General features: G+C 42.8%; 1 protein-coding gene across 5 annotated transcripts in view; it reads right to left on the minus strand.

Moving 5' to 3' along the window:
• Positions 1–11,187, minus strand: part of LMTK2 (lemur tyrosine kinase 2) — a 63,614-nt gene extending 52,427 nt beyond the window's left edge. For 3 of the 5 annotated variants that reach the window (XM_039878450.1, XM_039878428.1, XM_039878437.1), the window contains exon 1: positions 10,778–11,186. In XM_039878450.1, coding sequence (XP_039734384.1) covers positions 10,778–10,862 — 85 coding nt within the window. In that variant the 5' untranslated portion in view covers positions 10,863–11,186. Of the gene's footprint in view, positions 1–10,777 lie in introns of all 5 variants that reach the window. The other 2 variants (XM_039878419.1, XM_039878440.1) reach the window with 2 other exon arrangements.
• Positions 11,188–13,881: the final 2,694 nt, after the last annotated feature.

A 13,881-nucleotide genomic window follows, 5' to 3' on the forward strand; every position in this document is an offset into this window, starting at 1 on the left:
GGAGGGCACAGAAACCCTCTCCCGCCACAGCAGAAACTCGGGATCTGCTTAACCCAAGACGCAGCGGTCCAAGCACGTTATTTAGCGATGTGGCTCCTGGACGAAGCCCCTGGGGAGCACGCGGTACGGATGACGAGGGACGGGGTGGGACAAGGACTCCCTATTTTTATTATAAGCCTCGGAAAACTTTCACTTTTAAACTATCTACGTGCGTTATTTGACAAAAATTAGAATTTCAAAATAGAGGAGAGGAGAGGGGAAAGAGGAAAAGAGGACCAAGGCGGTGGCAGGAACATTTAAGGGATGGGACGGAGAAACAGGCAAACAGGAAGCAGAAGGGACATCACGGGGACAGATGGAGAAAGGGGCGTACGCTGTGTGGAAGGCTAAGGAGGGAAGTTTTTAAAAAAGCGTCATGAAAAGAAATATGGCGATTGGTAGCAAAAGAACCATAAAACAAGTTCACCTTTTTTACTTTTTCTTTTTCAACTATCCCTGAGAATTGATACTTACAAAGTTATTCAAAGTAGAATAGAGCTACGTAGGATAATATATACATTAAGTTGTTATCTATTAAAAATAACTGAGAGAAAGGGTTTAGGAGAAAATGAAAAGGGAGGAGTATGGCTGATGACTACGCCCTAGGAGCTAGAGCTGTGAAGAGATGGGATTAAGGGCATAAATCAAGAAGGTAGGAGAAAACGAAGAGAAAAATGACATTTGTCTGTGACTTCATATACATTTCTTAATACTTGTCGGTGAATCTTGAAAGTATGCGGGAAATAAATGGATTATTCTTGGAATTCACAGCATTCAGTAGATTCTTCAAAGGGTCTGTATTTCCACAAAAGCATATAAATCATTGGCATTTAAATATTTTTCATGTTTACGAGTGAATGTTTACAAGTTTATGACTACATTTTTTAAAAGTCAGAAAGATTTTTGATCCATTTGAAACAGTTCAACTTCATTTCGTACGTGGAAACTAAACTGTCATTCTTATAAATTAAAAAAGTTAACTATGAATGTGGTTTTTTTTTGAGCCAAATTATGGAAGTTAGCACTTTAGTTTCCTAATTTTCACTATGGAATTATCTTTTCTCTTTCTTTCTTTTTTTTTTTTTATAGGTGAAGCAATCTTTGGTTGACCTCACAGATTTCAAGGACCTTGTCAGCTAACAAGCCCTTATTTTTTATATTTTACGCCTACAGTACCTGGTCTTCCTAGGTGGTCTCTTATCCAAGTACTAACCAGGCCCTGCTTAGCTTCCAAGATCAGATCAGGGTAGCGTGGCCGTGGACGGAATTATCTTTTTAATACTTCAAGATATCAATATCAATACAGTTGATATAACAACTATGTTTAAATTTCATCTCAGTACTTTCTTACAGTAAGCAGAAATAATATCCAGAGAAATAACTGGAATTAGTCTGTGTGTGTGCATCACGCTAATGAGAGTGTTCTTGACATACGAGGCAGTGAACTTGGTGAATGGGGTGGACTGGATGTTAGGACCCCTCGCTCCACGATCAGGTCTGCTACTGACTTGGCAGTATGGGACTGAATCTGCTACTGGGCCTCGGTTCCTTCACCTGTAAACTGACAAGTCAGCTCTAAAGTTCTATATACAAGGATCTGTAATTTCCGAATTTTATGAGTCTACCTATATGTGTGTCTATATGGTTAATATTGGTAATCGGATCTTTTATTAAAGTTAATTTTATTTTTCTTAAAGAAAATGAAGGGAAATTACAGATTTCTGGGCTGCACCCTAGAAGCAGGCCTCTAGGACAGTGTTCCCAAGGGACTATTTTGGTAAGTTTGTTATTTTTCAGTGTCTCACTAGCAATCAGTGTCAGGGTGTTGCGTTTTAATAACAGTCTGAAGTCAGAGTCAAGTGGGGCTCCGTACTGTAACTGGCAGGCTGGGTCTCTGGGAAGTGACAGCGGCTGCTGGCAGAAAGGACCGTTCTGCAGAGGCACACTGCCAGGGGGGACCAAAGAGGGGTTTTTCTCCCTCTGAAAGGAACACAGGTTGAATTTATTGAGGGTTTGAGGGAAGAACTTGCAACATAAAAATGTATGAAACTTCAATTTAGAGGCTAATCTGAGAGGTAACCAACAGATGACAACGCCTCTGTTTTGCAATAAAAAGCCGAAACTATAAAATTTCACAATTACTAGTTGGTTAAAGGAGATATTTTAAATGCGAAATGACTGCAAACTCATCCCCTTGTATCTCGTAAGTCTAAGATGTCTTGGAGATTCACCTCCTATAATTCAAGTTTACAATTATATCATGTCAAACCCAAGTCTCCTGTTCGGAACAGCAAGAAAGGACCTAAGATATATTCAGGATGGACCTTGAACATGGAGGACAAAGCAGGAAAAAAATGAGCTTTTAAAAATTAAATTATAGTGGTTTCATTCTGGAATAAGAGCAACTTCTCTCTTAAAAATCACTATCACAGATGCTGTAACTAAATTCTTTTCTCCTATCCAAGGCATATGTGTTGCCAAAAAAAAAGCGAATCCTGAATTATCTGTACTAGTATATGAGCCTATGACGTTCTTAATCAAATCCAACTGATTACGTAATCACAATGTGGCCATTTCAGAGATATAGTTTACTTTCTTTAGCTAATCATAAGAATGCTCTGTACATCACTGCAAATGTTAAAGCAGATCATCTATGAGGACCTATCGAAAATATGAAATAGGCTACAAATCCTAGGCTATTCCAAAATAAACTTTAAAAACCAAGATGTTAACACAATATTATGCTGGAAAAAGACAACCCCGCAAGCCATTGCATAGGTCAAGTAGCAGTGCACACGCCTATCCCCGGGGGTGAAGGACATCGCTGGGTTTGCCTGCTCCAGCTCAGATTCCTCACTCGGCCAAGCTGCGGTGGGCAGAACCTGGCGGTCTGGGGCTGGCACGTCTCCACCACGAGGCTCTCGGCTCACACTGTGGGCATCTTGACTGTCAGGCACCAGCTCACAGTTTTTACTGATTATTCATACAGGATATTTATAAAATGTAAAGCGGCTATTTCTTATACTGACTTCCAGAGAGAAAGCTGAAGAAAAAAAAAAATCAGTTATTTAGAGCTGTAAGCGTTTTCTGCCCTGGAGTGTCTAAATTCCTTCGTGGTTATAGCACAGGTACGTTTCACAGGAAGAGTCTTCAGAACGATATTCCTGCACAGTGGTCGGGAGCTGAGAGCTCTTCAGATTTAGATGCTGACATTAATTTTAAAATTTTAAAATGTTCTTCCATCCCTGAATCTCACTAGTTACACAAGTCAACAGATTTCTATTAAATAACTGATATTATTTTTTTTTCTCTAGCAGAAAATAAAATATTTGTGTTGTGGGGGCTGAGAAATCACCAAAATAGTATTATAAATGTAGATTTCCAGGCCAAGCTCCAGAATTCTGATTCAGCTGGTTTGGGGCTCAAAAATCTGCATTTCTACAAATACCTGGGTGATATTGATGCAAGCGATCCTGTTTGTAAAAATATCTTTACTTTTTCCTGAACTGGTACTATACCGTAGCTGGGATTTACATCAAAACAGTGGGGGCTGAGCCGGTAGGAAGGTGAACAAGATGGACCATAAATTAGAAATTGTTGATGCAGGGTGATGGGTACATGAGGGTTCCTTATATCATTTCCTTTACTTTTGTGTATATTTGAGATTTTCCATAATAAAAAAAAAAAAGCTCAGCTCTGTAAACAGTGAAAACAAGTCTGCAGTCCCCTCACCATCAAGAGACTCGCTGCTGGACATTTTATCTGAACTTTTACCAATTAAAGGATGTGCCTATCATCCTTTTCAACAATTTCCGAAGCTGACAGACCCCTAAAATGGCTCTAACTAAACCCTCAAACCTCAGAGGTTCCTTTCATATTGAGATCAGGCTGCTCTTGGAGAGAGTAAACCAAATCGCCATTGCTCTAAAATAAAAAAACAACTTCCTGTCAATGTATCACAAACTTGGAATGCAGAGTATTTATAGTGGTGCTAGTAGTCTGGTTAATAGGTGGTCAAGTGACAGGGAGAAAACGTGGACAGGGCCCTCCTAAATCATCTGTCTATAAGAGATCCTTTGTCCCTCCAAAATCTCTTGCTTCATTCTTTTTCCCAATACCTAGAATTAGATATAGGAAGCAGAGGATCAAAACCCTATTATAAATGTCCCAGTAGCAGTGAGCAAATCAAGTGCCCAGATCTTGGTTTCTAGTGTCATTCTCTAACGAAAGATACCAGCCTGAAGAAATGGCTGATCCTACATACGAGATGAGCCTATAGCTTCTTGTAGTGCCAGAAAGTATGGAGGTGCTTTTAAAAAAAAAAAAAGGAAAAAAGAATATTTATGTCAGTGGGACACAGGAGCCAACTGAAAAAGCTCCCAATGGCCAACGCTGATACAATTTGAGCAACAAAATAAATAACACAGTATTGGATTATAACCCAAACTGTAAAATCAATATCCATGTGGCCATACTGATATAAATAAATAATTGAGCAAGGAAATAAATGGGGAGAACTGTTAAATCTCTCCTACGGAAAAATTCCAAATAGTTTACATAGATAGGAGCGTAACTCATCACCACTTAAGTGTGGGCCATGCACAGCTATGGTAAGGAGAACGGAGGAAAATGTAAGTTTACAGTGGGGAAAGATGACACGCAGTACCTCAGTCAGGTAGGTGATCGAGTGACCAGTCGAAAGTATGTACCCTTGATACGATGTGATGAGAACGACACTTTAGCTCTATGGTCTCCCTCCCCAAAACATACAGCCCCAGTCCAATCATGAGGAAAACATCAAACACCAGCACAGGGATATGCAACAGAACACCTGACCAGGACTTCTCAAAACTGTCCAGACCATCAAAACAAAGGACAGGATGGAGGAGCCTAAGGGGACAGGACAACTAAATGTAATGCAGTATCCTGGAATAGGAAAAGGACTTAGGAAAACACTAAAGAAATCTAAATAAAGTATGAACTTTAGTTAATAATACCGTATTAGCATTGGCTCCCTGCTGTGACAGATGCAGTAAGTATACTAATGCACCATGTCAACAATAGGGAAAACTGGGTAAAGGATACACAGGAACTCTGTGCGCTCTCTCTGCATCTTTTTGGTAAATCTAAAATTGTTCTAAGAGGAAAAGTTTATTCTTAAAAATAAAACAACTATAAATGGCCTCACTGCCGGTGACAGACTGTGGCTGGATGAAAAGCAAGGTTCACAGAAGAATTTGAGGCTCTAAACTTACACTCTCTCGTTTTAAGACACAGACACACACACAGACACACTGAACACACAGACACACACACAGACACACACACAGACACACACACACACACACACACACACACACACACACACACACACACACACACACACACACACACACCCTCAGGGAGGGGAAGGAGAGAAAGTGGGGAAGGCTGATGAATTTAGTACTCCAGAACCATCTTCATCATCCTCACCGCAAACTGAGTGTCTACGACCTGTGAGACATCATGCAAACACGAGAAATACTAAGGACACAGTCCCTGCAATCTGGGTGAAGAGGCAGAACCTAGGGAAACACGTGGTATTTGCTAAATGCGAACTGTAGACTGGGATAGTGAATCCAAACCTTTTTGATCGCATGGCCTGCCCATCAGTAAATTTTCTTTACATTCCTTCCATATCATGTAAATTTATTTATTTACAAACCATAAAAATGTGTTATTGTACCGACATATCCTATACCTTAAAAAGTCACATGTCAAAAATTTTAAAGGATAAAAAAACCAAAAACTTGAGTCCCAGCGTTTTCGTTCTGCACCCCAGGGACCATCCTGCCCCACAAGTAAACACTCCAGGAGTTCCTTAGAGACAGAATCTCTACGGACTGTACAAGAAAGGTCTTAGTAGAGAAACTGAGGCTGCGAAGAGGTTTCAGGCACCTGAGACATGTGGCATCAATAGTTCTCATTTTTCCCACTTAAATCACAACAAAGTCAAATAAAATTTAGAATCAATGCACTGTGCTAACCTTTGCCAATTTTTGAAACACTGAGGTTATTTTTCTGATATGCCTGTTCTTTGTGAATAGCTGTAATGCCAAGGCATGGTTCCAAATTAGTCACTTACTACAATTTTAAAATACTTCACTCTAATATTTTGCTCCAACAAATTGATTTTACTATATTTCTTCAGCTTTCTCTTGCAACAACATCTTCATACGAAGATTCACGGAAAAGTTGAGACTCAAATCTAAAAACAACCCTAGATATTAACAGTCTCTTTCAGATATGGAATGTCTGTCCAGCTTCTCCTTTCTATACTATTCCTTTCCTCTTGTCTATGTAATAAACAAATACTTTTAAAAGGGTACAGCACAAAAATACAAATGCCAAGAGAGCGAGAAAGCCGGTCACTCAGACTCATTTGTCCAAAAAGAGATTTCTTAAGGGAAGTCTCAGCCCAGTGCCGGCTCTGCCACGGGCTAGGTTAGCTGGCTGCCTCCGGGGGAGCTTTATGCAAGTATACAATTTTGTTTGGGATCAACTAAACTTAGATTGCTCTTGGTTCCTTTAAGAAATTAAAACCAGTAATTGTTCACAGGCAAGAGCTTTAGTCATCTCGATGTTTAAAAACAGGTTTATTACATAAAAGCGGACTAATCCAGACCATCTTAAACATTTCTAGCATAATTCCCCAACATGAATTTCAAGAAGTAACAAGACCAGCCTGTATATCATACTTAAGTAAGCTAGATTTAAAGGATCTCTTCTTTACCCATTACATAACAAGTTATTTTGAGTAACAAAGATTCTTCAAATCCAGCAAATTCTAGGTATTCCATAATAAGCAGCTATCGCTCTGAGTTCCTTCTCTGAGGCCATGGCACTCACCGTTAGTCAATTCTATGATAACCCACCAAATTTACAAATCTGAAGCAATGAAGAAATCTACACTGCCCAGCGCTCCACATGTAGCAGACGTGGCAGACCACGTGACACTACGTCACCCTCCCAGCAATCCTTAAGGTAAACATTATCATCATCCTTTTATAATAGTTGAGTTCTAAGAAGCTTGGAGAGGTCAAGAAACTGGCCCAAAGTCTTAAAGCTATTGAAGTGGCACAGGAAGGCCTCACGCCCAGACCCACTCCAAAGTCCAAGTTCCAGCTTCAACACCTGCTCCTCCTCCGACGAGTCCATGACTTCTACTCTCAATTCGACTGAAAACTTGGATTCTTCCTATAGGTCCATCTACAAGAATATTTTTGAGGACGTGTTTAACTGTTTCGGAACCTTGACCATCCCTTATTTACATTACAAAGTCTTTTTTATTATACGTACAGCTGTTATCTAAGTGACACAGCCCACAAGGGACACAGAGGGTCCAAGGACTCTCTAAAATTTCAAGAGTTGCATAAACAGTCAGCACACTGTACGGATTTGATAACTTCAATGCCGATCGGCTACAAAGGTGCTGGACAGACTTCCCACTGTGCAAAGGAGCATGTCTAGTTAACCCCGAAATATCACCAACTGAAAGCAGTGACAGCGCTCAAGCCTTAAATCCTGAAAAATCTGCATGGAAAGCTTGCTGACAATACTTTCATGTCTCAGAAGCTGTTAAAAGAAACACGAAGCCACACTTTAGAAAGCATTTCCTTTCCTTCGGAAATCTTTTTCAAGATACAAGTCTGTCTGTTTAATCTAAAAGGAGAGCCCCGGTTTCAAAAGTTGCTGTTTAATCAGTAGCTGAGTCCCACCGGCTTCAGACTTCCGTGAGGTCCTTTATCTGGAACTGCTAAAAGCTTCCTCTGTACTTTGTGACCTAATACGCCACAGAACAATAGAAGTGGTTTCCTTGTCTAACCACTACCCTAATATTAATAAACTGTGGACTCAGAGGAATGCCTCCACACGTACGTCTTGACGTGATCAGAGAATCTTATAAAAAGCACATAGATGTTTCCTAAGAGAAGAATAACCTGATAACTATGATCTGTAGAAAAGAATTTCTTAACTACATCTTAGTTTGGTAATTTAACTGTGTGAGAAAACGGTGGACTTTCTCCCTTTACATAAGCTTCCTAGTGAGGACCAACCGGATCTCAGTCAACACCACTAGGGCCCTTGCGGAAATAGATGCTCAGGAAAAGAGGCTGCCAAAGAGGGCATAAAGGACACCCAGGGAAATAAAGAGAGGCCCGAAATAAAGTTCGACCAAGAAATGCCTTCTTGCCTGATGGGCAAAGGCGATCCACATATTTACATATAGCCTTATTATGCCTGAATGGGTACATACCTGTTTCACTTCCCAAACCTAGAAATGATTTGGGATGACAGAGAAACCTCGAATAAATGAACTTCGATTTAAATGCTGAATTTTAGTTAAATGCCTCATTTCTTTCCCCATGCAAATGAGCTGACAAAAGATAGAATTCAAGCATTTTTTTTCCAATCTGTTTTTGATAAGCCATGCTTTCTCCAAGGCACCAGTGACCAGTTTGAACTTCAAGCGGAAAGATAAGGCCAAGGAGGCAAAAGATTCTAGCCAACAATCTAGCCTCAATTTGACAATGGCTTGCCCCACCTTTGTACGGAGTACAGGCCCCAGATAATTAAAAGCTTGACCATTATTATGTTTTCAACATTCAACTGCTCTTTTACCTACCATGTATTTTCAAAGGGGTTCTTCTTTCTAACCAGCAAGCTCACTTATCAGGTTTAGCTCAAAGGTTTCCTTATTCTCCTTGGTCTAGAATCCTTCTCTGCTACCAGGATTAATAATTTCTTCTGGATGAAAATACAACCTCCCAAATCTATGTGTGACTGTGAATCTTCTCTACAGAATTTATCTCCAGGTACCTGTCGTTCATACGCCACTTGTCTAACCAACCATACACCTTCCAAGCTATAGAATATGAAGAGAAAATCTGCCAAAGCTGCTATAAATCACCAAATATTTCTTTATGCTTTATTTATGTCAAGATTTGATATTTCTATTAATGGATTAATTTTCCTGATTGTTTTACAGCACTCCCCCAAAAAAATCTTAGGTTTTATGATTTCTACCTCCATAAAACAGTAAAAGAATGGAATAAAGAAACACGTTAAGAGATTTATAGGCAGGCACATTTCCATAGGTCCCAACAAAGAACCTGTTTTTCAAAACATGTAAAAATTCAATTAAGTGCAAAGTCATCTGGAAACTTCTCGAATCCCTTTCACTCTTTATCCACTATCCTACTCTAGTGCTAATTTTCAACTTCACCATCAATATCAACATCAACACCTTCTCACAGAGGCTTTTAAAACTTCGCAGAAACATTCTGTGATTCTTACCTGGGCTGCCTACACACTTCTAATAACATTCACTGTTCTTATCTATCGGATCCTTAAATAGAATTCAAATATTTGAATTCTTACAAATATTTGATTTAAGGCAGTGGCAAAATTTAGCAATACATTATATGGTATAGTGATAACAGTTCATACTCAACTAAAGGGCACTCCATGACATAACATGGTATAGTTCTGGTAATAATTATATACAGCTTTCCTTGTAGATGTGTTTGAAAAATGTCTTTACTGGGGACAGTAACTTCTACATTCTGTACCTAATTAACAGTGTTCTAAAATAATTCTTGACCTCGAGAGTATTCCTAAATAGTTACAAGACTTGAATCACACAATCTAAAACCTGGGTTTTAGTTATGACTCTGCCTACAATTCACTTCACTTGTGTCACCTTGGGTAGGTCATTTCCACTCAGGGTATCAATGTGTTCAACGGCAAAACGAAAAAATTAGATGAGATTTTAAAGGTCTATTCCAACTCTAAAATTCTACGACTCTATGAAATTTCAGTCTCTCCTCATTTCAAAGCAACAGATGATCATGGCAAATTAGCCTAATTATCTTTTCCTTAAAAAAAAAAAAAAGACCCAACTCGAGATGCTTTCTTGAGTTGAAGTTTTATCTAGGAAAATATACCGGAAATGAAAATATCGATAAAATATAAAGAAAAAAAAAGAAAAGAAAAATCACGCACCGCCGTAGCTAAAAAAGAAACTTCAATCACCCTGGGGCCATTTTGTCAATAGTTATTCAAAGGCTGCTACTCTGATCGCTGGCTTCCAAAAATAGAAATATTTATGAAATTGTTTCCTTCTCATCCCCAGAGATTCGATACGAATAAAAAGCACACACAGCATCTAAAATCAATTTACAACTTCAGAACCAGTTGCAGGGAGAGAAGGAAACTTCGCACAGCTCTCCAAGTCATTTGCATTTAAGTATGATTACAGCTAAGAAACGGTTCTTATTATAAGATACGAGAAGCTCACAGGAGGCAGGTGACATCTGGGAAGGGAAGCAGAACTGCCAGGAAGGGATGTAGGCTGAGGACCTCAAGGCAACAGGTCCAGAGCCAGTACCGCAGTCCACCCCGGGAGGGGTCGGTCGCTGCCACCCGGCTCGCCGCCCTCCCCGGCCCCAACCGCATCGCCTCGCCCCAGCTTCGGCCCTGGAGAGGCAGCTCGCACCCCGCACCCCGCCCGCGCCGCACGCCCCTGCGGCAGAAACCTCCCGAATCGCTTGCTTCCACGGGCCCCCGCCTCGGCGGGCTCTCCAATTCCTCGGCGCCGAGGCCGGACCGGGCCCGATGCCTCCTTCCCGGCCCCCCGGGTCGCAGCGGTCCCGCAGTCCGATTCCCGCAGCCCCGTCCCCGCCGCGGGCCCGCTCACCTGCACCTGTTTGCGGAAGTGGCGCGGCCCCGGTACTGCCAGCGGCCAAGAGCAGGAGCAGCAGCAACGCGGGTGGCCCCAGCATCTCGCCCACGGCACGACCCGGGAGCCGGCTCTCGGGGCGCCCTCGGTCCGTCCGTCCGTCAGTCGCTGCCGCCTCCCTACGCTGCTTCAGCGGCACTCGCGCCGGCTGCTCCTGGTCACACGTCGCTTTGACCAAACCTCAGCCCGGCTCCTGGTCCGCACCCGCCGCTCCGGCCACAGAAGCACCATCCTTCCCTCCCTCCCGCCTGCCTGCGCCGCCGCCGCCGCTTCTCAACAGCAGCAACGGCAGCAGCCCTGCGGAACCGCGGGCCCGGGCAGCCGCGCTCCGGCCGCCATGATGGGCTGCGTCATGTGACGTAGAGCGGGGGCGGGAGGCCGTGATGGACAGCCCAGCCAGCCAATCGTCAGTTCCATAGGCCGCGGGCGGCCCCGCCCATCATCCTGGAGGAGGGAGGGCGCCCCCTGCAGACGGAGGAGTGCGTGGGCTGCAGGTAATACCGGCAATTATTTTAATTTTAAAAATACAGGGAAGTACAAAGAAGACAATAAAAAACATCCAGAATCCATCCTGATTTTTTTCTCAATATTGTAAAACATGTAAACATAGGCCACTTTCGTATTCTGCCTTTTTTACTTGTCAGAGCCATTTTCAGCTCTTCTCCTTAGGTTAACCTACACATCCCATCAGCCACCAAGGAGCCTTGGCTTTTTCACTTCAACAAGTGTAAAATGCCTCTCCTCTCACACTCATTCAGCTCCCTTTGCCAAGAGTGCCCTTCCTGTCGTCTCTTGGCCACCTGACACACTTCCTTTCATCTGTCCAGACGCACCTGAAGAATGACGTCATCTAAGAAGGCTGCTCCCCAAAGCCAGGAAAAATGACTAACATCTCCTAATGCCCCGCCACAGCCCTGGACAGACTGCTATCGCAGATGCCGAATTTTATTGTTCCTGTGACTGTAAGCGCCCTGTGGACAAGAACTGTGCCCCCGTCAGCTGGGGTTTCAAGGGGGCTGGCTCTGATTAGGCGTTCTCTAAAGGGAGGTGCCTAGAGGAGCAGCTCCCAGCTGCTGACATCTCCCTACCAAGAGACAAGGCCCAGCCAATAGGCAGAAAGGGTAGAGAAAGCCCTTTACAGGCAGAAGTAACAGTGATCAGAAGCCTGGAGGCTGGGAAAATGCTGGGCTTTTCTGGAGAATGCACTCATAGTCCAGCTTGTGCATGAGAGGAACTGATCTGAATCTCATCAGGTGGGGCTCCACCAACTGGCAGCAAGGAGGCCTCTCTAGTTCCCCAGACTCCTCGAATGCCCATCCTAAATGCCAGCGCTCTGTAGTGCTAACCCAGCACTGGACACACAGAATGTGTGCCCAGGGAATATTTGCTCAATGATTAAGGCAAGCCAACAAACACCTAAGTAAATAAATAGCTGGAATGTGAAATGCTGAGTTAAAGCTTCCATGGCTGTCTGCTGATCTCTGCATGAGAAAGAGAAGGAAGGCAAAGGTCTAGAAAAGAGACACGGTCACCCTGTTATGCTTCTACATCCATGGCGGGGCTCCAGACTTTGAGAAAGCAGGGGAATGCTCATGCTGTGTACTGGGAGGCGTCACTGTGTTTGTTTGCAGAAGTTCTGGCCCAGCCAAGGCCCTGCCTCATAATCCTTGTGGTTGTTCATCATAATTAAAGTGTACCCAACAATGACAAGTCATACCACAATCCCAAAGCAGGTTTCGTTATTATTTGAGCAAGCCCAAAAGCTTAAGGAAAAAAAAAAAAACACGACCTTTTTTTTCCACTTCACAGAACAAGGGTTAAGGTACACAACCCCAGAGGGTATCCATGGCGGCTTTTCCCCCACCACCCACCTGACCACTCACACCTTTGCCCGGTGCTTCTTTTGAACACTTCTGGAATTTATAAAACAAATGGAAACCTGTCAGCTTTGTCTAGTTTCACCCAGGAATCAGAAAACGGCCTTTGGCACAAATTTGGGATTAAATCCCAAATTGTGAGGGTACGAGGTATTTTACATTTCACTGTTATGTATACTCTGAGGTTATTTACATCTACTGTAGCTAGAGAGTGGAAATACTGTATCGTACTGGACTACTGCACACCTCTTCCCAACTCCGACCTCAGTGACCTCACGTCTGTAGCTTGAAACAAGCCACGGTGTGAGTAGTTACACCATGGACATTGGCAGACAGTACTAAGCAGGGTTCTCAACCTCGCAGAGAGCGGTTGGTTGTGCACACCAGCGGTCTTGCCTTAGGGTGCCCTTCATGGGTCTTGACGACTGCCCCTGGCTGACTGGAATCCTTTTGTGGCTGCATTATTTCAGCCTCAGGCAAATAAGGGAGACCAGGTGGACTGAGAGTCAGCCTCTCTCTCTAGTTCTCTGCCAATCAAAGGCCCCATACCTCATCCCCTATACTTCCTCTAAATGCCTTTGTATAAAGTCCTCACCTTTTGTTGCCTTCCAGATTCTCTGTCTAAAACTGAGCCAACGGCTCACCAGGTGCATTCCCCTTTCTGAGCCCTGAGCCTGGACAAGGGGTGGGGGCGGAGGGGGAGTGCCCACACCCAACATGGTAAAAACGAAGGAACGAATGAATAGAAATAAGAAATGCTGGAGCGAGGCTCAAGTATACGCTAAAGTTTAAGCCTAACATGTTAACACTTTCGTTATACTACATAATTTATCATGTAATATAACGATGCTATCCACAAGATAATTACAGGATTTATACAAAGTACACGATGAACAGCGAGATTCAGCTGTGGCATAGCACTTGAAAATCGTACTATGAACATATTTCTTCCAAGCTTATCCGTTCGTATGCCTTCATTTAGAGGTGAGTTTCATTTGACATTGACTTACAAATCGCTTTCTGTGTGTCAAGCATGCTCCTCTAAGCACTTTCTAAGTAATAACTCTTTAAACTTTACCCAATTTTAGAATATTTTCATCACTCCTAAAAGAAAATCTGCACCATTAGCCGTCGCTCCACCCCTTCCCCCTCCCCCAGCCTCTGTCCCCACTAATTTTTTCGTCT

This window comes from Pteropus medius, unplaced genomic scaffold (assembly GCF_902729225.1).
Source record: "Pteropus medius unplaced genomic scaffold, Ma_sr-lr_union100, whole genome shotgun sequence".
Taxonomy (NCBI): Eukaryota; Metazoa; Chordata; class Mammalia; order Chiroptera; family Pteropodidae; genus Pteropus; species Pteropus medius.